At 49.9% G+C, this 23,709-nt stretch overlaps 1 protein-coding gene across 2 annotated transcripts in view; it reads right to left on the minus strand.

Moving 5' to 3' along the window:
* DSCAML1 (DS cell adhesion molecule like 1) overlaps nucleotides 1-23,709 on the minus strand; it is a 56,246-nt gene that overhangs the window by 14,880 nt on the left and 17,657 nt on the right. For both annotated transcript variants that reach the window (XM_081844361.1, XM_081844362.1), the window contains 8 exons: nucleotides 14,207-14,406; nucleotides 13,807-13,903; nucleotides 12,798-12,926; nucleotides 11,167-11,334; nucleotides 9,795-9,865; nucleotides 6,583-6,823; nucleotides 4,536-4,682; nucleotides 3,291-3,446 (listed from right to left, as the gene is read on the minus strand). In XM_081844361.1, coding sequence (XP_081700487.1) covers nucleotides 3,291-3,446; nucleotides 4,536-4,682; nucleotides 6,583-6,823; nucleotides 9,795-9,865; nucleotides 11,167-11,334; nucleotides 12,798-12,926; nucleotides 13,807-13,903; nucleotides 14,207-14,406 — 1,209 coding nt within the window. The remainder of the gene's footprint in view (nucleotides 1-3,290; nucleotides 3,447-4,535; nucleotides 4,683-6,582; nucleotides 6,824-9,794; nucleotides 9,866-11,166; nucleotides 11,335-12,797; nucleotides 12,927-13,806; nucleotides 13,904-14,206; nucleotides 14,407-23,709) is intronic.

The following is a 23,709-nucleotide window of genomic DNA, read 5'->3' on the forward strand; positions in this document are numbered from 1 at the left end:
GAAGGCTGGAACTCTGGCGGGACATTCCTGAGTCTCTGTTGGGACTGGCTAAGCAAACAGGGGACTGGGAATGGGAAAACAGCAGTGCCTTTCCAAGTGGGAGGACAGAATGATCAACAAATGCCCTTCCTAGCTGCTTCTCTAGCAGAAGGACCCTTGGCAGCATCCAGCAGAAACAAATGACAGGACAGGAATTCATCCTCACCTCTAGGGCACAAGACAGCAGAGGCTGCACCCCCGGAGTCATCCACAGGGGCTGCATTCCCAGGCCCTTCCCCAAATATTTTATTCCTGGCTCCTACCCCATGCCACATGCCCAGGCTTCTTGCAAGGCACAACCTTAATACCCATGTGTTCCAGGAATTTGACCCTGGTGCCAACATCAAGCACACCATGACATTTTCTTCCTGTAAAACCCAGGAAAAGAAGGGGGGAGGCAGCAGAGCACCCCTCTTTAGAGATGTCCTCAGCTGAAGTTGCTGGTTATCTGCTTTGGTCTACAACAAACCCCTGACCATCTGCTTGGACCTCAAATGGTGGATCCTGCTAGTTTTTCCTGCTGAGCTTCTTGGTTGTTAAGGAGGATGCCAGGTGTTTAAAGCAGCCAACCAGGGGAAGGCCTGGGAAGCACCGCATGCCCAGGATGGGGTCTGCTTTGACTCCCCAGCAGCTCCACTAAAGAGAGGGCCAAGAGAAGAGTGCAACAAGGACAAAACCCTTTGTCTGAGCTCCGGCAGGAGGCCTACAAAGGGATGCCTGGCAGGTAAAGGAGGCCCACACCCGGTTGCTCCTGCAAATATACCTGCAATGGTCCCTGCAATATGCAAGAGCTCTACTACCCTAACTTTCTTTTTTTGGAAGAAAAAAAAAAGACATTGCAGGCAACCCCAGAAATACACATAGCAGACATGCCTGTATTGTCTAATTTGGGTAATGTGTTCACATGAACCCAGACAGTCTTAGCATCCCTATTTGTTGGCAGGGGTCAACAAACTTTTTCAGCAGGGGGCCTGTCCCTCAGACCTTGTGGGGGGCCAGACTATATTTTTTTTGGGGGGGGGAGAACGAATTCCTATGCCCCACAAATAACCCAGAGATGCATTTTAAATAAAAGGACACATTCCACTCATGTAAAAACACGCTGATTCCCGGACCGTCCGTGGGCCGGATTTAGAAGGCGATTGGGCCAGATCCGGCCCCTGGGCCTTAGTTTGCCTACCCATGGACTAGGAGTTTCTCTCAATGGCGCATCCCCTGCCCTCCTCTGCTGCTGTTCTCTCCCCATTGCTGCCCCACAGTCCCTCTTTGGATGGGGGAAGAGACTCTGAAGATGCAAAGCATCTGGTTCATGCAGCCCCGCCACCAAGTCCGACTTCCAGCTCAGCTCACGCACCTAAGCTCAGGCAGAAGCAGAAGCCCAGGAGGACCAAGGGCAGAAGAGGGGGTGCAGAGAGGAAACAGTGACACAATTTGTTCTGGCAGAAGCAGGCGCTTCAGTCTCATGGCTGAGGCTGAATGAGACAGATTTTAATTTTAAATGAGGGCACTGAGACCCGAGCTGACTGGGATGATCCAGCTGGGGAGGAAGGGGTGGTACTTAAGCCACTCAACCACTCCATGATATGGAGATGTGGGCGGCGGGGAGGGGGTGGCAGTGGAAGGGAGTGAGGCTGGCGCAGGCCCAAGACAAAACCTACAACTCTTGGCAGTCTTGCCTGCCATTTGGGTGGAGCAAGGGGCCAGAAAGCAGCAGAAGGAAGCCAAGACTTCAGGGCAGGGCACTCGTTGCAGCCCACTTGACAAGAGGCTCCAAGCAGGACAAAAGGAAGCACCTGGCAGAAGCAGAAAAAAGCCCTCCTCCATTTGGCATCTTCCCCACTATAGTGGCTCAGACCAGGAACCCGGCTCATTTCAGACTGCTGTTCCCAGGCAAGGGCTCCCAGGCTCCTGCCCTTTGGCTGAAGCCCCAAGGAAGGTCCCTGTGACTTGTCCACAAGGTGGATCATCCCCCCTTGAACAGGAAAATAGCAAAAACCCTGAGCCATGCCTGGGTGAAGAAAAACTCTGCTTAGCCCTTCTCAGATACAGCCAATCCCTCTGCGACACACAATGGGCTGATCTTGCAAAATTCAAAATCATGAAAGCCATGGGACCCCATACCCATCCATCCTGCCAACGATGAATTCTAACCACTTATTTCCCTTGGCTATCCCACCTTCCCCTCAAGGCCTTCTTCATGCTGCCTGCAGGCCAGAGCCTCAGCTGTCCGGAAGAAAGCAAAGGTGTGTGCCCTCTGCTTCCCCACAGGGTGTAACCTGCAGCCAGCAGAGGCAACTGACCTAGCAGTGTTTGGAGAGTCCCAGTGAGGCCCCTTGCTCTCTTTCGCCAGAAGGAGATCCATCCTCCATGCCTGGCAGCGAAGGTGAGGGAAATGGCAATCACACTTTCCTCCTTTCCTGGATTCAACCTGCACCAGGCTTCTGGCACTTCCATTCACACTCCAAGGGAGGAGGGAAGTGGGGGGTGGAGAGCACATACTAGCCAAGGATGGCAATAAGCTTTGTCCACCTGCTTTGAGGTTTTCTGAAAGAAGGGGACCCTGAAAGCTACCTGAAATTTCCCATTCTTTCCTGGCCTGCAGAAAATTAATAATAATCATAGTAGCAGCAATAATAAGCAGCAGCATCTCTTCAGCAGAGGACAGGTTGGGGCAGGAGGGAGAGAGAACTGAGCAACAAGTCAATTTGACACACACACCATACCCTCTAAGTGTCCCTATTTTCTAGGAACATCCCTAATTTAGAGAAGCCATCCCAGTTTCTGATTTGATCCCGAAATGTCCCGCTTTTCCTTCGGACACCCCTAATTTTAGCAGAGAAATGTTGGAGGTTATTGAATAGAATGTCCCTATTTTTATTGGGACATTGTTTTTATATATGTTGCAAGCCACCCAGAGAGGCTGGGGCAACTCAGTAAGATGTGTGGGGTATAAATAGTGAAATTATCATTATGGAATGGGACGTCCCTATTTTCATTGGAGGAATGTTGGAGGGTATGACACAAGACACATACAGAGCAAGGCACCATTGTCCACTTCTGATAAACAAGAAGCTGCATGGACAGGCAGCAGGCAGCAGAGGGCAGCAGGCTGCCACGACTTTTCTATGGAGGCCAATGAAGAGAAGCTATGGCCACATCCAGGTATCTCTCAATCTCTCTCTCTCTCTCTCTCTCTCTCTCTCACACACACACACACACACACACACAGACACTCAGAGTCCAGCACTCACTGTCTTCCTTGGTCTGGATGTGGAGCACGTTGCTGCGGACACCGTCACCCGCCTGGGTGTAAGCCAGGACCTGCACGCTGTAGTTGGTGAACTTCTCCATGCCACGCAGCTCTGCTCGCTCCCGGACGGTGGTGATATTCTGCATCTCCCCCCACTCTGTATGGAAAGTAGAAAGAAGTCAGGCCCACAGACGTTTCAGGGGCTGGGAGCACACGAGGGTCCAGCTTGAAGTCCAGCACCGCACAGCCGGGGGGGGGGGGCACCGCAGAGAAGAACAGTGATCCTCTGGCAGAGCATGCCAACATGAACTCCTGCACAGCCTTTCCACAGCAAGCACAGAATGAAGCGCACCCCTTGTTCCAATTGGATATATATTAATGAAAACAGTGAGCATCTTTTAGATTGGCCTTTCTTTTATCTTCTATGAAAGGTGCCTCTGATCACTTTGACTGGGAAGTTTATAGGTGTGTAGATTAAGTTCAAGGCTGGCAGGCCTTGCAGGGGATGTGTGGGCAGGTAGCCATCAGGCAGCCACACTTCCAAGGGAAATGAGATCACTCCTAAAGGTAAAGGTAAAGGTAAAGGGACCCCTGACCATTAGGTCCAGTCACAGACGACTCTGAGGTTGCGGCACTCATTTCGCTTTATTGGCCGAGGGAGCCGGCGTATGTCCGCAGACAGCTTCCTGGTCATGTGGCCAGCATGACTAAGCCACTTCTGGCGAACCAGAGCAGCACGTGGAAATGCCGTTTACCTTCCCGCCGGAGCAGTACCTATTTATCCGCTTGCACTTTGACGTGCTTTTGAACTGCTAGGTTGGCAGGAGCAGGAACCAAGCAACGGGAGCTCACCCCGTCGCAGGGATTCGAACCGCTGACCTTCTGATCGGCAAGCTCTAGGCTCTGTGGATGCCAGGCCATGCCATGTTGTCACCTGAAAAGCTCCAACTCAGGCACAGCCTCTGAACCTTTTGTGCAGTGAGTTCCAAGCTACCCTGTGCTTGCTGTGCCTGGAGGTGTGCGCATCAGGTTCAGGTGCTGGAGGTACAGAGGAAGGAGAAGGCAGATAGGTCCCCTATTCCCTCCCCGCCTCCCCTTGTAGCCAGTTCTACTGGCACAAAGCCTAGAAGGAATGAGGGCCTTTGTGTATAAGAATCCTACTAGGGGTGAGAGATGTGCACCATCACTATTGTTCTGCAGACAGAGACCTCTGAAAGGCTCTGAGAGGGTGGCATTGCCAACTCACCTCCATCCATGTAGAGAGACCAGAAGATGACACGGTATCCCTTCAGGACACCGTTGAGGGTGCTCCTTGGCGGCTCCGACCAGGAAATCACAGCCACATCGGAGGTGATGGACAAGGCCCTCACGTTTTCAGGCGGTTGGCTGGGCACTGAGAAGAGAAAGGTGGGTCAGGGAAGGGAGTGCAACCCTAAGTCCCCGTTGCTGCTGCCAACACTGCTCAGGCAGCTCCTCCTCCTTGGCACCCGTCACTCAGAGGAGAGGGTTGCACCTGCGGGGCTCCTCCTTCTCACTCCTCAGCAACTCATTCATTTGAAACAACAGCCCCCCCAAAAGTTCCAGAAGTCCGCTGGGTGCTTGTGCCAATGTCACAGCTCATCCACTGGCATATATATTTTTACAACACACCCCCCCCCCCAAAATTTTGAGAGAAACCTTGAGAAGAAAAGAACGAAAGACAGAGCAAGGAAGGCAAGCAAGCGGGATGAAGGTAATGAGATCCCACTGCCCCCAAAGACAGAACTCTAATTTTTATGAGCATTTAAATGATGATACATCATCCTAATGATCTGCTTTGAAAATGATTATTGTTTCATATTACTTAGGTGTAAAACTGTAAGCACCGTGTAATTAGGGGCCGGGTGCTATAAACTAATAGAGAGTCCGTTTGAACAAAATGAAGGTAATATAATTATGGAAAGACACTATTGCTAAAACAGGGACCCTTGAATACCCCAGGAGGAGTGCTAATCTAGCCAGGAAATGATCGTGCTCTGACAGGCTAATGAGGGCCTTAATTAAGTATGAAAAACTGCTGAGCAAATGGAGGAAGAAACTTTTATGTTGCTTTTAAAATGACTCCAAGGCCAGTGCCGATCTGTCCCTGGCGAAACCCCGGAGGAGGTGCTTCATGGAAGAATCCTGGGAAGAAGAAGAGGAGGAGGAGGAGCAGCAGCAGAGGCAGCAGCTGCCATGACTCGCCCAGCTGCAAGAGCAGCCTTTCCCAAAGGCTGCGCCACTGATCAGCATGCCCAAGAGAAAGGAGGAGCCATTTGGCTCAGGAAGCCCAGCCGCCAGCCAATCAGAAAGAAGTGTACACACACACACACACACACACACACACACACACACAGACAGACAGCCAGAGATGCCTTCTGGGGACCAGGGGGCCACAGAAAACCAGCCACAGTACTGGAGACACACCTACCTCTGCACACCACCCCTTCTATGCTCAAAACTGACAACCATATGAGAAAGGAGTTATCTGACCACAGTGAAGACACAGGATAGTTTATAACGTGATCAGGCTTGGAAACAGGCAGGAGAGCTACCACCTGCTATTAAGTGCCTCCCTGCACCATCAGCCTGCCCCAGCAAAAGGGAAGCTTTTAATGTTTGATGTATTATGGTATTTTAATATTTTGTTGGAAGCCGCCCAGAGTGGCTGAGGAAGCCCAGCCAGATGGGTGGTGTATAAATAAATTTATTATTATTATTATTATTATTATTATTATTATTATTATTATTATCATCATCATCATCATCATCATCATCATCATCATCAACCTCACTGGCCGTGGATTTAGAGCAGCATTGGCAGAGCAAAGAGCCGCATGACCAGATGGCTTTTGCAGCTAGCGAGACCAACCGTGTGGCTTGGCTTGCCCTCCTGGTTCATTTTTCACCCCCACAAGGTAGAAGGGGTGCCATACATTTGCAAGCATCTGGAAGCCCCCTGCCAATCAAGAGTGGGTTGAGAAGACCAGGTGCAGTGCTCCCCCAAGTCCCACCTTCTTCAAAAAATGGAACAATGAGGAGGCTTGCACATGCTGGAGCTGGGAGACTGGAGTTGAACTGAAATCTGAGAGTCAGCGCTTTGATGTATCACGCGGCTTGGATGAAGGTGCGTGACAGACTGCGGAAACCTTTGGGGATACTGCAACCTCTGGTGCAAGTGGGAAAGTGCTGTGGCACCTCATACAAACCCTGGCCTTTCCCAAGACAAGGAGAAAAAGGTCCTCAGAACAGCCCGGAGACTTCTGGGCACTCACCATCCTCCAGCGTCGTGGCGTTGATCTCGCTGGACGAGGGGCCAGTGCCTGCACGGTTGAAGGCCTGCACCACCACACCATACTGGGCAAACTTCTTCAGGTTGTCAAGGGTGTAGACCTCGCTGTCCCCTGTGGCCTTCATCTCAACAATACTGTACTGCCCGTTGCTCCCAGGGCTGTTCTCCCGGTAGCCAATTTGGTAGCCGCGGATCACCCCATTCTGGAGTTCCTTCTTAGGGGCCTGCAGAAGTAGAGAGGGCATAGAGCATGGGTAGGCATCGGAAGGCTCGTGGGCCAGATCTGGCCCAATCGCCTTCTAAATCCGGCACATGGACAGTCCGGGAATCAGCGTGCTTTTACATGAGTAGAATGTCCTTTTATTTAAACTGCATCTCTGGGTTATTTGTGGGGCATAGAAATTCGTTCTTTTTTCCCCTCCAAAATATAGTCCAGCCCCCCACAAGGTCTGAGGGACAGTGGACCGGCCCCCTGCTGAAAAAGATTGCTGACCCCTGGCATAGAAATACTGTGGGGCAGTAGTGGGTGGGGTAGGAGGGCAGAGGGCAGAAGAGTGTTCCAGGACAACCTGCAAACCTGCAGGTTTTGGGTGGGTAGGAGCTTCTCTTTCCAGAACCCAGTCTGGACTTAAAAAGTTCGAAAATAACTCAGCCTCTGGTATGAAGCACCCATAATAAATGCATTCTGCGAATTTAGAATTGTTTTTCATTAGCAGTGGCTACATCCTGCAAATACGGTCCCATTGGTGACTGAGGCAGAAAGGCCCTAAGTGCCAGGCTGCCTTTGTGGGGCATTCAGCCCTCTGAAGTGGCCCACTCTGAATAATGGCCAGAGTCTTTAGTTGAGCCACAACTCTCCAGCATCTGGCTTTTTCTGAATTGTTTGCTAGGGTTACCCTTAGTCAGCTTCGTATTTTAGAAAAACAACAACTGTTTATGCTTTAGATTCTCAGTGAGCTACACTCACACAGTAATCATAAACAGTCTTAATAATACTAATGTTAAAGACATACAGGATGAAAACTGTCTTTAATTAGCTTGTAAAGAGGGTGCACTTCATAGGAAATTTCATTTATGTTATTTATTAAAATATTTATATACTTCTATATCCTAAGTGGTTTACAATATTAAGGTAAAGGTACCCCTGACCATAAGGTCCAGTCGCGACAACTCTGAGGTTGCACACTCATCTCTCTTTATAGGCTGAGTGGGCCAGCGTTTGTTCGCAGACAGCTTCCAGGTCATAACTAAGCTGCTTCTGGCGAAACAGAGCAGCACACAGAAACACCATTTACCTTCCTGCCAGAGTGGTACCTATTTATCTACTTGCACTTTTGAACTGCAAGGTGGGCAGGAGCTGGGACTGAGCAACAGGAGCTCATCCCGTGCGCCAGTATTCGAACTGCCAACCTTCCAGTCGCCAAGCCCTAGGCTCTGTGGTTTAGACCACAGCACCACCCGCGTCCCTTTTACAATAGTATCTAGATAAAATAAAAACACTTAAAAAATTAAAATCAGGTATCATTGGCTAACTATCATGGAAAGTTGAAGGAATAGATGAGTTTTCAGAAGGTGTTTAAAAACTGAAACAGAATCCCTATTGGCAGAATATTTCACAAGACTGGGCTGATGAAGCTAAAGGCTCCATTTCGTCAGAAGTTGTTCCAAAACTGGATGATTTGGATTGGAGGTGGAAAAACCCCACACAAAATCCCAAACACAACCAAGTCTGCCGGCCTTAAAAATGCAGAAGACCAGGTCTAAATCGATCTTAACAATATTTCTTTGAAGCATTAACAAATCAATAGGGCTGATTGCAAATTTATGTTACAAAGCTGGAGTGATCCATCTTGTTGAAACAACCTTAAAGCAGAGTGACTTATGCTTCAAGTGAATCTTATTTTTCATTAATCTGTTTTTCATCACTGGAGAGGCGGAAGCAAGCAAGAGATGCTGGGACCCTAAATTTACCGACTGGCCGCTTCATTTTGATTCCTAACTCGCTAATCAATTTTATTTTTCATTATACAGCTTCTGGAAAATAAATCAGAGCCTAAATTTTATCGACCTTTGCCTGAGCATGTTGTAGGCAGGCAACTCGAAGCTTAACATTTCTGTCCTCGCCTTCTGCTCCATCCTTGCCCTGATTCCACGTGCAAAAAAAGAAATAAAAATCTGTGGAAGAATGAGAATCTGGCAAAGGTGAGATACCTGCATGGTGGCTTACCTCCATAGTGAGGCTATCCAGGCCAAGCCTGCCATGAAGGCAGAGTGCAGGACTATGGTCCAAAGAGGCCCTGAATCCAAATCTCCACTCAGCCATGGGCTCAGCGGGTCACCCCGCTTGGGGGGACTTTTGCCCCAGTCCTGGCCACAATGCAGACAGAAATGGGGCTGGAGGCTCTTTATGAAACCTTCACACACACCCCTAGCATGACTTCCTTTTCCCCAGCATAAGCCTAGCCAGCATAGGAAGCACCTCCCTTTCTGCTCTGCAACAGGCAATGGGAGTTCAAATAAAGGGAGCATCCTACATATTTATTAGTTGCTTGTTACCAAGGTCTCCCTTATATTTAAAAACATAAACATAAATGCATTATATCATGAACATTCTCACACGAGCACATACAATTCACACAAACACACGAACAACCCCACTACCACTATAGCAGCCAGACTTTGTCAGGGAGTGGCTATACAACGAGGAATGGTTGGATACTGAACAAGCAACAGGCTTGAGTGAGAGAGAGGAAGAAGAGGCAGAAAGCACAGCAGGTACCGGACAGACAGCTGAGGAGGAGGTGGGGGCTGAGGCTGCAACAGATTGACAGGAGCCTGCCAGTCCTACTGTATTCTGCTCGCCTCTCCCCTTGACTCCAAGGTCTCAGAGACTTCTGCATGTAGCAGAAGAATGAACACAGAGGGCGCAGGGGGGTCTCCCCAAAGGAGTTTAAGACTGCAGGGGAAACAGCCGAATGGGGAGGAGACTTAGGGCAAAGTGGGAGGCCCAGATCCCCAGCTCTGGCAACTTCTTTACCGGGGCCAGTTTCTCGTTAGGTTTCTCTGTTTCTTTGAATAAAGAGTCAACTTTACTGCTCGTCTCTGAGTTTCCGTGCTGACATGCAGCTGAACCAGCCCTGACATCCACATAGTAAATGATTCGAATAAGTAACTAGCATCTGAACATGCACATACCTTCCAAGTGACCTGGATGCTCTGGGATGTCATGGGCTGCAAGGTGACATCCATGGGGGGACCATCTGGAGCTGTGAAAGTAGAGGTGGAGTCACAAAGATGCCTTGTTTTTAACAACAACATGGTTTTACTTATTTATGGTGCTTTGTATTGTTGGTACACCACTTAGAAATTTGGAAGAAGAAAAAACACTAAGCAGCTGAGAAGTACTTTTATTGAGGCACAATGAACTTCAGTGAACTGGAATCTGCTTCATCCACAAAAGCCTCTGCCATAACAAGGTGCCACAAGAGTCTGTTATTGTTTTTCCGCAGGCTTTACTCTGTATGGCTGAGAAGCAGAATGTCCTCCTAAATATTATTTGCACAGGCAACAACTGCCACTGGACATTTAGGCATTGGTGTGTTTGCCTCATGTCACATAATTTGCAAGCATGACCAATGAGCACCAGAAAGTGGCAGGTGGTGTGTACACACCCAAAAAACCCAAAAAGTAGATTGAACATTCCTACATAGAACCCTACTGCTGTAGTCTTGTGATGCAGCTAAGACTTCTCAGGGTGACATCGTGTCCCAGGATTCTTAATCAGAAAAGCAATGGTGATAACTCTGTTCAAAAGGAGAAGCCTCCTTTCAGCATAGCCAGGACCATGGTCAGCGTTCATGGGGCCAGGAAATGTGCTCTCCAAATGCTGAACCTTCTACAGAGCAGGAAGAAGAGTTCTCTGGCTAAAGCACGAATCCTGCTGAGGTCCAGCTCTGAGGGTCTTCTGGCGGCTCCCACATTGTGAGAAGTGAGGTTATAGGGAACCAGAGAGTGGGCCTTCTCGGTAGTGGCGCCCGCCCTGTGGAACGCCCTCCCATCAGATGTCAAGGAAATAAAAAACTATCTGACTTTTAAAAGACATCTGAAGTCAGCCCTGTTTAGGGAAGTTTTTAATGTTTTATTGTGTTTTTAATATTCTGTTGGGAGCAGGAACAGCTGACAGGTGGGGAAAGAGGGAGATCCCCGTCCTGCCTTAAGTAGGGCAGGCCACGCCCCCAGAGCCAGCCGGTTGGCTGGCCAGGGGATGACGCAGCCGGGAATCCCCCCAATCACACAGGGTTGGGCTCCAGCTGCCGCGCATGTGGTGGGGACGTGAAGCCCGCAACTCCACCTCCTTCAAAGGGCGGAAGTGGCTTTGTTGTTGTTGTTGTTAATCTTGGGTTCATCCTCCCTCTTTCCCACCTTTCCCCCATCACCAGGGTCACCGTATTTATTACCTGTTTGAGTTTACATCAAGCTGTGCAGGGTGGGGTGGGGGGCTAGAGAGTGAGCTGCAAGCTGAAGAGAGGCAGGTTGAGGCCTGCCAAGGAGGCATGAGGAAAAGTACCTGCTTCCTCGGTGCTAATGGTCAGCTCCTTGCTGGGTTCGCTGCGGCCAATCTTGTTGAAGGAGTACATGCGGATGCTGTAAACGGAAGCCGGGTGGAGGTCCACAATGTTGGCTTGGTTAATAGTTGGGGAAATGTTGCGAGTCGATTGCTTAAAATCCCAAGAATCTGGAAGGAAGAGGGAACTAGTGAGGGACGGGCAGCCCACCATTCACACCCAGATGTATAGCAGAGTTGCATGTGCTGAGCTCCTTGCCTTCCCCTATGACCAGAACTGGCAGTTTGATGTGATGCACTGGGGGGGGGGGAGACTTGGCAGTGGCCCCTGCTTCTCCTTGTGTCTGCATACGAGGAGATCCCAAACTGTGATATGGTAATGGTCAAACACCTTACAGGTTTGTTGCAAGGATTAGAACAAGGACGTTGTAGGGGTTTCTTTGAACATTTGACAGTACTGTACACATTCTTTTTGTTGCTGATGTTATTAATTCTGCTTATTTGAGGGCAAAGGTGTGAAGTGGGCTGTCTGATCCACTCACAGCCATGTGATTTTAAACCCCGATTGTCCTAGATCCAACACAGCTACTCATCCTTACTTTCAACACCCTCCGTGGCCTTGCCACCCCCTCATTATTCGCCCCTGATTTCTCCAGCTGCCCCAATGCGCTCTTTGCCCCCCTGTGGCCCCTTGGGTTGGCAGTGGCATTGGGGAGTGGGGGAGGTAGACGCTGGTTATTGTCATGAAGGAGGGTGTGGTGCCAGAGCAGATTTTCACCACTGCTTATACAGGAACCAGCAGCTTTGGTAAAACAGATGCTGCTTTTAAGACACAGGAGCCTGCTTCTGATGGTTCCTGGGCAGCAAGGGCTTGGGTTGCAAGGCCAAGTGGCTGCCTCAGCTGGAGGTATTCTTTGGAAAATTTAAGCACCTTTTCCCGACATGTCACAACAGTTTTGTCAGTACACTTTGCTGGGTATCGCAAGGGAGGAGAGCGCTGCTGTTGCGTTCAGGTCCTGCTAGGGGGCTTCCCAGAAGAGGTAAGAACTGTAAGAACAGGATGCTGGACCAAATGGCACCATTTGGTTTGATCCAGTTTATGTCCTATGGCAGACTTTCTCAACCTGTGGGTCCCCAGATGTTGCTGAACTACAACTCCCATCACCCCTAGCTAGCAAGGCCAGAGCTCAGGGATCATGGAAGTTGTAGTCCAACAATATCTGGGGACCCACAGGTTGAGAACCACTGTTCTATGGGATGGGGGGGGGTGGAAGGGGGCTTTTGCTACGCAGTTTTCCAACAACACTTTTTTATTGTCAACATTATTCAGTTGTCCTCATCTTACTCAGCATCCTACAACACCAATGCAAGGCAAGAAGCCCCCAGTTTGAATTCAACTTTGGTCTCAAGGCAAGCCTCTCTCTCCGAACTTCACCCCTCCCTCCGTAGCGCTGCTGCTAATAAATGTAACAACAGCATTTCTTGCAAATATGACTGAGATGAGGTTTGCGAAGCTTCCTGAAGCGCACACAAGTTGTGTGCTAGACTACCTCTTCAAAGCAGAAACAAAGCTCATCATTCAGCGCTTTGCACCCAAGCACACTCATGGCTCTGCAAGAAGCAGAGCAGCTTACCAGACTTGTTCTTGTACTCAATATCAAAGCCAGTGATGATACTGTTGCCGTCGAACCTCTGCGTCCAGCGCAAATTCATGCTCCGGGCCTTCACCTCCCGGATCTCCAACTCGGGAGGGTCTGGTGGCTCTGCGAGGGGGGAAACATGGGATCAGAAAGAGAAATACAACCATTTGGTCACCCAGTCCCAGAAGAGTTCTGTCTGCTTGCTAGGCTTGACTGCCCATCCGCCTCCTGAAAAGAAGCGGGGGCTGATCAAGCAATATTAGCCTCCATAGAATAGCACCACTTCCACCACGTGAATTAAGAGGTTCTCTCCACCCCTTGACTTGTAAACTACTCATTCACATCTTGCTTTGGGTTGGCTCTGGGTCTACGTAAAAGGCTGGGCACACAAACACAAACACACACACACACACACACGCTGTGCTCAAGTTCTTCTTTCCACAGGTCACAGAGGAAAAAGAATGTGAGCAGGAAATTAGAAATTTGTATTCCTTGACGTTTCTCATTCTGTTGAACAGGCAACAGTAGCGCTACAAAACTACTATCAGTAAAGGACTGCAATGGGTGGTTGCAATCTTGATGGCCTGCGCAAAGAAGAACGTGCCATTTTCTTACTGGTGCTCTTCTGAAAGTCTTTTTTTTTATGTACTCTCTCTCGCTCCCACGAGCACAGACATACATAGAATAAATTCACACCTCCCAAAACAATATATGTTTTGCAGAATAGTTCTCAAACCAAAAAAAATATTGTATATTAATGGACAGCATGCATAAACATGCATAATTAGTGAAAATAATGTACAAAAATGCAGCATATTAGGGAAAATGACTTGCATCAAAATGCTGATGAATTTTCATGAGGACATTAAAAAATGAATCATAAAGAGATGCAGAAAGTCAAGTCAGGACTGGAAACATGCAAAACTGAAGGCGACAGATTCATCCCTCCCTCCTCCCTCTCACACAAATACTCACTAGAGTATCTCCACTGGAAACACAATACCTTGGACAGTGAGCTGAATGAGACCTCTGTCTTCACCATACGAGTTGATTGCATGGCAGGAGAAGAAAACGGAGTCCCCGCGGTCAGCTGGTTTGAGCTGCGGACAAGACACCCTCTCTCAGAATGAGCCCCTGTCTGTCCAGGGCAGGCCTGAAAAGGCTGCAATCTCCTTCCCATGCCCCAACTCATAGGTACACTTGTCCTCCCTTTTCCTTCCAACTGGATCAGAAAGGAACACTTCCACATTGACCAGGCAATGGCAGCAACTTGCAGAGGACCGGGGTGGCAGGATGCTCTCAGCAGCCACTCCCAGTTTGCCATGGGAATCAGCCAGGATCATCAGGCCCTACACACAATGACAAGATACCCAACACGACCCACCCCACAACCCATTGCTCACTTTAAGTGTGGAGATGACCTCGTCGCCATTGTCCTTGGTGGCGATGGCATATCGGACGTTGCGATCTGGGTCGATGACGGTGTCCCCTTTCTCCCAGCGGATGATGATGGGCCGCTCTCCGCGGGCCGTGCAGTTCAGCTCTTTGGCCTGCCCCTTGATGGCGATGGTGGTGTTGGGGTGAGAGGTGATCATGGCAGGGACTGTGAGAAGAGGAAGAAACAGAAGACCAGGGCACTGGTGTGTGTTGTACAACTAAAGAGGGGCTTGAGGAAGGTGGAGCAAAGGGGTGTTATGTCACGGTGGGGGGAGCCAGGGGAGGAAGGCAAAATCTAGTTCCAACAAACCAGGAAAGAAGGATTGATCCCAGTTTGGCCTGTGCTAAGCAGCAAGACTAGCTTTGTCCAGAGCTGCTCTCCAGGGTCTTAGGCAGACCAGAAACCCATTGACTAAACTCAGCTGCTCCACACCCCTAGCAACCCCTAGCATCACCACCACACTCCTGCAATGCTCCAAGCTTTTTAAAATAGAAAAAGTTAAGTCCAGTTAAAGGTGACTATGGGGTTGCGGCGCTCATCTCGTTTTCAGGCTGAGGGAGCCGGTGTTTATCCACAGACAGCTTCCCGGGTTGTGTGGGAAGCATGACTAAACCGCTTCTGGTGCAGCAGAACACCGTGACGGAAACCAGAGCACACAGAAACACCATTTACCTTCCCACCACAGCGGGACCTATTTATCTACTTGCACTGGAATGCTTTCGATCTGCTAGGTTGGCAGGAGCTGGGACAGAGCAATGGGAGCTCACCCCATCGCATGGATTTGAACCACCAACCTTCTGATTGGCAAGCCCAAGAGCAGGGGTCGGCAAAATTTTTGTGGCTTGGCCAAGTTCACGGTCCTGCAGACACCGCGGTGGGCCCCAGTGTGTGTGTGTGCGCACACATGCGTAAACGCCATTTCCTGCAGCCAATGGGAAGCCGGCCAGCATTGCAGAAGGCAGTCCCCGCTCTGCTCTGTGCCGGTTTACCATGGCGCACAGGAGCTGACCGAGCGGGTGGCGGGGGTCCATGGACCGGTTAAATGACCCCCATGGGCTGCTTGTGGCCCATGGGCCTTAGGTTGCCGACCCCTGCCCAAGAGGCTCAGTGGTTTAGACCACAGCGCTACCCACATCCAAGCTTTACCCTCTGCTATGTCACCATTCTGGTTCCACAGGCTAGCCAAGGCAAGACTGGGGAGACACTCAGGCCCTAACATGGCCCAAGGTGTGGGGGGGGGGAGTCCAGGGGCAAGAGCCCAAATGGGGATGGGGAGGGGCAGGAGTCCAGCTGCGGACTCTTCCTCCACCCCCACTCACGGCACAAGCATTAACTGCATCCTATGTGTTGGAAGTGTAAGGAAAAGGAGGGGACATTTTACCATATGTGGTGGGATTGTAATGAAATTTAAAAAATTGGGAAATGATATACAATGAATTGAAGAAAATGTTCCATCTAACTTTTGTTAAGAAACCTGAAGCATTTCTGTTAGGGATTGTAGGAAAAGACCTGCCAAGGAAGTTGAAAAATATCTTCATGTATGCGACAACGGCGGCGAGAGTTTTAACAGCACAAGGATGGAAGAACGAGGAAACCCCGACTAAAGAACTATGGCAAGAGAAACTGATGGACTATGCAGAATTGGCAAAATTGACACATAAACTATGGGACAAGGATAACTGTGACTTTAAAGACAAATGGGAACCTTTTACAAAGTATTAGCAACAAAGCGAACTGGACTCCTTGGCAGGCTTTGAATAAACATCCACAAACTTTTTATTGACAATAACCAGACAGATAAATTAAGGATTTATACAATTTTGTAACATGCAGAGAATAGCATCTATAGAGAAACCAGAGATTGGAACTGAGGGAAGTCAGGGGGGAGGGGAGGGTGGGTTGTTTTACGGGGGGGGGCGGAATGGGGGGAAATCAAGGATGGTATGTTGTAAGCTAATATGTTTTGTTTAAATTCCTAATAAAAATATTTAAAAAGAAAAAGCATGAACTGCATCCATTTGGCTGAGCACAGGGACCTGGGAGTCTCTGCAGATGCCTTTGGATATGCACAAGTAAACAACTAAGACTTCATTCTAATTCCCAGTTTGGGGGGGGGGGTGCTACACGTAGGGGGGTTCCTGCTCCTCGGTCTCCATGATACAATATCACCAGCTTTGTCAAGGCGGCCAAGCACCTCCCCAACAACCAGAGACTTTCAGTGCTGAACACTGCAGCCAGAAGTGGAGACGTTGCCTGGCATTATACAACTAGGGATCATAAAATAATGAAGCAGATAAATTTTATAATGCATAGTATTACACCCAGATATACAATAAAATGTGAAAGACAAATAACCAGGCGCAAGTTATAATGAAGAAAAAGCCGCAGCCAGAGACAGGCGAGTATGAATTATTGACTAAGGTTTTACACTCTCAAGGATGTGCCCTGGAATATTTTTCCATCAGAGATTTGCATAATTCACTCAGAGGAACCTGGCCAGAATACAGAGGGAGATATTCACAGCAACAAGCCAGCCTGACTTTGCATTGCAGATGCTGGAGATTTAATGTGCAGGGCCATGATTTAAATAAAAGCCAAAGGAGGGACGCTTCCAAATCTGTTCCACCCCCTCCAACACCTGATAAGCAGGAGGATGATGAAGATGTTGGGGTATTGGGGAGGGGAGGAAAGGAGCAGGAACCAATCAGCCCCTAAAGAATCATAGAACTGAAGAGTTGGAAGGGACCCTGAGGAACATCTAGTCCAATGCAGGAATAGGCAGCTGTCCCTTACAGGGGTCGAACCTGCAACCTTGGCAATGCTAACTCTGACATCTGCTGGGCCCCGTCCTCTGTCATTCTGATCAAGCAGGGCTACAGGACAGAGCAGGTCCTACCAGTGCCTGGGGCGTGTGCCCTCACTGGGGGTGGAGCGCGGAGGGTGAACAGAGCCCACTGCACCAGGCTAGCCCTGGCTACCAAAGCGCCACCAACCACAAGAATGACACCGCCCGGGGCTGATATTGCTTTAGTGGCGAGGACTAGCCTGGGGCAGCAGGCTCCACTCGCCCGTGCCCCACCATGGAAACATCACAAAGCCACTTAAAGGAGTGTTTGCAAGGCAGGGCACAGAGGGCGAACGGAGGCAGCCCTCGCCACCGAAGCAACACCACACAAAGCAGCACAGGGCTGGCTCAGGGAAGGCGGTGTGAGCAGTGCACCCCCTATGCCAAATGCACCCTGAGCAATCACCCTGGAGCCCCCCCCCCCAGGACAGAGAACTGGTAGGTGCAGCTTCTCTAACCGCCACCACATGCCAAGAGGAGAAGCCACCTTTGCCCTGCTGGCACTTTTTCTGCAGCTCTTCCTAGCCACAGTGCACATAGCCAACCTGGGCATGCCAGTTGGGATGAAATGGCGGGTGGAACAAGTTCCCACGTCCCATCGCCTGGCAGGGCTGGGACAGACTCCTCCCGGAAACTCTGTCAGCATAGACCAGGGGTCAGCAAACTTTTTCAGCAGGGGGCCGGTCCACTGTCCCTCAGACCTTGTGGGGAGCCGGACTATAATTTTTTTTGGGGGGGAGGGGCAGAATGAACGAATTCCTATGCCCCACAAATAACCCAGAGATGCATTTTAAATAAAAGGATACATTCTACTCATGTAAAAACACGCTGATTCCCGGAACATCCGCGGGCCAGATTAAGAAGGCGGTTGGGCCGGATCCGGCCCACGGGCCTTAGGTTGCCTACCCATGGCATAGACTGTAGATAGGAAACCTTTTTGGCCAGTGGGCCAGTTCTTTCTCTCTTCCTACCCTGTGCGGTCCCCACCTGTCAGAGTTGACCATGGGGGTCTGCTCCACCAACATGTTCCCCATAGCTAGCAAGGCCAGAGCTCAGGGATGATGGGAGTTGTAGTCCAACAACATCTGGGGACCCACAGGTTGAGAACTACTGCCGTAGGAGATGCACTGGTGAAGAAGCACCCAGGAGGACCAAATGCCCCCCTCTTTTGCCCACCAGCTGACGTCACCCAGTTTGGGGCAAATGGCCTCCAGACCAAGACTGGCCACAGGTGGGGGGCTCCCCACCCCAGGTGCAGACATTTCTGAGCTAGGTGGCACTATGGTCTGACTCAGCAGAAGGAAGCACCTTATGCTCTTCCTCTTCTTCCACATAGGTCACCGCCACCTGTGCAGGAGAAGAAAGGAGAGATGGTCCTCTCTAGCCCAGCTTCCCTCCCTTCCACCCTCTTAGAATCCTTTTCCTGCTGCCAGGGAGCTGCTCCTTGCAGCCGGCACGTCAACAAGCACACCCGCTCTTGGAAAGGTTCTGCTGAGGAGCAGCGTTCCTGGCAGGCCTCCTGGAGTAACGAGCCTTTAATGACCCTCCTGCTCCAGTTAATCAAGACGGAGCTCGGCTGGACGCCACACTCTGGCGGGCAACCCAATCGATGCCGGGGTTCCCAGGCGCACCCACCTGGATGCTGCCTGCCAGCTACAGAAACTTTCTGCCCAAGAGGAAAGGAGAGTTCAGAGAGAGGTGGCTGCAGCCCAAGAGCAGGGAGAGCCTCCGCAAGTGCAGCTTTTCATTTGCTTCATTTTAAAAGAGTTGCAATGGATTGCTGTAACGGCATGGTGTCAGATAGACAACACGGTGTAATAGTTCAGAGTGCTAGATTAGGACTCGGGAGCGAATTTGTCCCCTAAGACAATCCTTCCTCAAAGGGATTGTGATGGTGAAATGGATAGATGGAGAACAATGTACTTCGCCTTGAGCTGCTCTGAAGAAAGGAGGGGTATAAACTGACAAATAAACCAAGTATTGCTGCTCTTGACATTTAATTTCCATGGGTGTTAGTACAGTGGTACCTCTGGATACGAACAGGATCCGTTCCAGAGCCCTGTTCGCATCCTGAAGCGAACACAACCCGCGTCCGTGGGTCGTGATTTGCCGCTTCCGTGCATGCGCGTGATGTCATTTTGACTATCTGCGCATGCGCGAGCGGCGAAACCCGGAAGTAACACGCTCCATTACTTCCGAGTCGCTGTAGAGTGCAACCTGAAAATGCTCAACCCGAAGCTACTTCAACCCGAGGTATGACTGTATAGCTAATGTTGTGAGCTGGGTGGGCTATGCCCCCCCCCCAAAAGCGGCAAGTGATCACTAAATCAATGAATACGTCCCAGGCTAGCCTCCTGCCCTCCTCCTCAGTGGCCTGACCTGCAAAGAGGCAAAGTGGAGATCCAAGGAGAATGGAAAGCCAGGCCAAAGTCTGCTGCTGTGGTGGGTGTGGGGGGTGAGGCAGCACCTCCTAATCCTCCTGGCCCACAGCCCCACTTCTTTCCTGCCTGCTTTGGGGAGGGCTGCATCCATCGGCTCCCTGCTGCCCACCCCCTCGGCTCATGCAGCATCAGCATCAGGGGGGCTTCCTCTGCCCACAAGGCCGCTTCAGCCCTTCCAGTGCCTGCAGCATCACAGCTGGAGCTGCCCTGATGCTTCTCCATGTACTTGCAGTTACCCACTAGGCACCACAGCAACGCACGAATGCCCCCATTGTGGCTTTTGCTCCTGGCTCTTGCTTTGCCGAAGAGCACTGGGGTGGGGAGCCGAACACACAGCCAAGCAGGCTCAGGGAGCAGAGATTTAAAAATGCACGGCATACACAAACAGTGCCATAATATATGGTAATGACAATCCGCAAAGGCAACACACACTGTTCTAATGGGGCACAAGAGGGTTTAATGAGCTACGGCTCCTCTGCTTTCCCTAGCAATGGAATTCAATTAGCAGCCGGGGAAAGCTTGGCTTGCAGGCGACTCCCGTTTGTGACGTGTGGACACCGCGGAGGGCGTATCGGGGAGCTGCATGGACTCCCAGCCTCAGAAACTCCCCACACAAAACTGGGCCTGCAGAGGGAGATGCTGCATGCAGCCACAGACTGTGCAGAGGAGCCAGAAGGGATGGGTTGGGGAGGAAGCCTCTCGCAATGGGGAAAAGCCACCAGCTGGTTTATGAGAACAGAAACAAGCAGCCGCCTCTGGGTGTCACAAGGAACACAAGGGAAAATAAAAATGGCGCTGTGAAAGTCACAAGGGAAGAGAATCAAGATGGGAAATGGAGGGATTCCTTTGGGACTGATGGGCAGAGGAGAATGCTCCTGACAGGTGTCCTTTGGACGGTGGGCAGCCTCCATACAGCTATTGCTTTGGGGCCACCGCCACCCTGGACCACAGACCTAGGTGACTTGGAGGCACCAAATGGTTTCAGTTTTCCCACACTTTTAATAGGATGATTCATTCCACTTTTACTCTGCCTCCTTGTTCTTTTACTGATGAGTAATTACTCCTTTGCTCCTGCTTTGATGATGTTTGCTGGGGATTTTAAAATCAAAATGTTAACAAACAAATTTTGGTTAGCTGGCTTCCACAGCTGGAGTGGCTAACTGCAGGGTGCATGTGGTCCCCTAGCAGGTTCTTTGTGGTTCTTTAAATCTTGACTGCTTCTATGGGTTACCTGCAGTGATGCCATGAAGACAAAACGAGTTTAGTGTCTGCCATTTTGGTTTTTTATTTATCAAAAATATCTATCATCTATCTATCTATCTATATCTATCTATATCTATCTATCTATCTATCTATCTATCTATCTATCATCTATCTATCTATCTATCATCTATCTATCTATCTATCTATCTATCTATCTATCTATCTATCTATCTATCTATCTATCATCTATCTATCTATCTATCATCTATCTATCTATCTATCTATCATCTATCTATCTATCATCTATCTATCTATCTCTGATCTCATAGGTCTCCATTGCAATATTGTGATGCCAACAGGATTTTGTGCCCACCCACACCAGCACTTCCAAATCAGCCCATTTTATTTATTTATTTAAATATATATTACTCACTGGTGCAAGAGGTACTTTCACTGCAATACTACTTTTTTCTTGTCCCCCAGAACCCTCCCAACCTGCATCCCCCTTTTAAAAGTCGCCATTCCTGCTGGCCCTCTGCTCTGATTCTGTTATATCAAAATGTGTTTTTACCCCTTTTATAAATAATTAGCCACAATCACTTTTATACTTTGGCAGTGCCATTTTGAGCAAGTGGCCCCGGGAAGGTTGATCATGGATCAATGTTGCCCTCAGCCTGAAAGAAGATAGCTGCCCATTGTGCAATGCCTGCATTTTGCCTTTTCTTTGGGTAGCATCCAGGTAGAGCTTTAGAAAATGGCAAGATGTAAATATTCTAAATTTTGTTAAGAAAAAAGGCAGAGAGGGAAAAGGTCAACAAAAGCAACTTAACCCACAGCACATGCAACCACCCAGGAGCATGAACGGCTCTGGCATTCCTGCCCCCCCGCCAGGCTTGTAACGGCAAGAGAGGCACTGCCCGCTGAGAAGAATGAGATGTGATTTAAGGAGCAGGCAAGAGCTGGCATGAATTGGGGAGGGTCCAAGAAGCTGGGGCTGGAAACCAAGTCTACTTGCCCCCACTCCCATCTTGATCTGGATGGATGGAGGCATGAAGAGGACAAAGCCACCCTTCATCCCTCCTGGTCTTGAGAAGCTCTGAGGCTCCAGATCGATGCCCACAGTGCCACCTCAGCACTGCCAGAGGAGGAGAGAGGAGCATGGCAAGCAGCCAGCCAGCTGCTCTCCTGGGTGGGCAGACATACCTGGAGGGGGCAGGCCAGCCTTTTGCAGAAACCTCTCTCCCCGCTTGGATCTGCCTGAGGGCCACAGACACTCCCCCTTGGAGCTAGGCCTCACAACAGTTCAACACTTCAAGTGGTCCGAAGCAGCAGCCTCCCTTGGGAAAGATGCCTGGCCTTGTCTCTTCGGTGGATGTCCCACCTCCCAAACCCAATTGGCTGGGTAAACAGACCATAGTATGATGGGTTGGCTCCGGTCTTTTAACAGTGGAGCAGCAAAGGGGACCACATATCAGCCACTACTTTGGGTGGGGTGCTTACGATGCTCCCAAATAACTGACTCATCTGCAATCCCCACACATAACTGCTTTCAGCCTGACTGGTGAAGAGGAGCTCACTATAGAGTACATCCACCACAGCCTTCTCTTCTTCCCAGGCCAGACATGCTGCCCAAACATCAAGTTCCAAATGGCACAGCTATAGCTGCTACCAGCTCCTTTCCTTCCCTATAGGACGCCTTAAGGTCTACCACTCATGTTACACTTTGAAGGTGCAAGATCTCCAGTAGTTCTACCAGCAGCAGCAGCTGCCACCAGAGAGAGAGAGAGAGAGAGACTGTGTGACAGACAGCTGTCTCTGAGTTAGTGACTTGCACGAGCAGGGCAAGCAAGACGCTGCCCAGACAACAAAGCAGGAATGCCTTTGGGCACTAAGGAAATTGAGAAGGCTGGCCTTGGTGCTGCTGAACATCCCACATAACACTGGTCTTGAAAGACCTACATTGGCTCCCAGTACGTTTCCGAGCATACCAGTAATTCAAAGTGTTGGTGCTGACCTTTAAAGCCCTAAATGGCCTTGGTCCAGTACACCTGAAGGAGCGTCTCCTCCCCCATCATTCTGACCGGACACTGAGGTCCAGCACCGAGGGCCTTCTTGTGGTTCCCTCACTGCAAGAAGCCAAGTTACAGGGAACCAGGCAGGGTGCCTTTTCAGTAGTGGAACCTGCCCTGTGGAACGCCCTCCCACCAGATGTCAAAGAAAAAAACAACTACAGTGGTACCTCGGGTTAAGTACTTAATTCGTTCCGGAGGTCCGTTCTTAACCTGAAACTGTTCTTAACCTGAAGCACCACTTTAGCTTATGGGGCCTTCTGCTGCCGCTGTGCCGCCGGAGCAAGATTTCTGTTCTCATCCTGAAGCAAAGTTCTTAACCCGAGGTGCTCTTTCTAGGTTACTGGAGTCTGTAATCTGAAGCGTATGTAACCTGAAGCGTATGTAACCCGAGGTACCACTGTATCAGACTTTTAGAAGACATCTGAAGGCAGCCCTGTTCAGCGACGCTTTTAATGTTTAATAGACTATTGTATTTTAATATTCTGTTGTAAGCCGCCCAGAGTGGCTGAGGAAACCCAGTCAGATGGGCGGGGTATAAATAATAAATGTATTATTATTATTATTATTATTATTCCCTAGACTATGGTCAACTATTACAGTAGGGAGCTGCACATGTTAATGGACAGAGGGATGAACACCCAGAAAGGAGCCCTTCCCTTGTCTGCTTTCCAGGAGAGTTGGGTTTTGCAGCACACTCAGCGAGGTTTCCATTTTGAAACCATGCCAACAATTATGAGGCAACATGGGCCGAAATGGACCAGGCCATTCCCACCGTAAAAGCTCTCTCCGCAAAGGGCACTCGCCAGAGCACTTCCCTTCACACCCGCCAAGCAAAACGTTGTTCTCCTTTCAAGCTCTTCCTTTCTGTGCCTTGTTAACATGATGCAGACAAGAGGCTGATCCCATT

Source organism: Podarcis erhardii (assembly GCF_964252035.2).
Source record: "Podarcis erhardii genome assembly, chromosome: 16".
NCBI classification, from domain to species: Eukaryota; Metazoa; Chordata; class Lepidosauria; order Squamata; family Lacertidae; genus Podarcis; species Podarcis erhardii.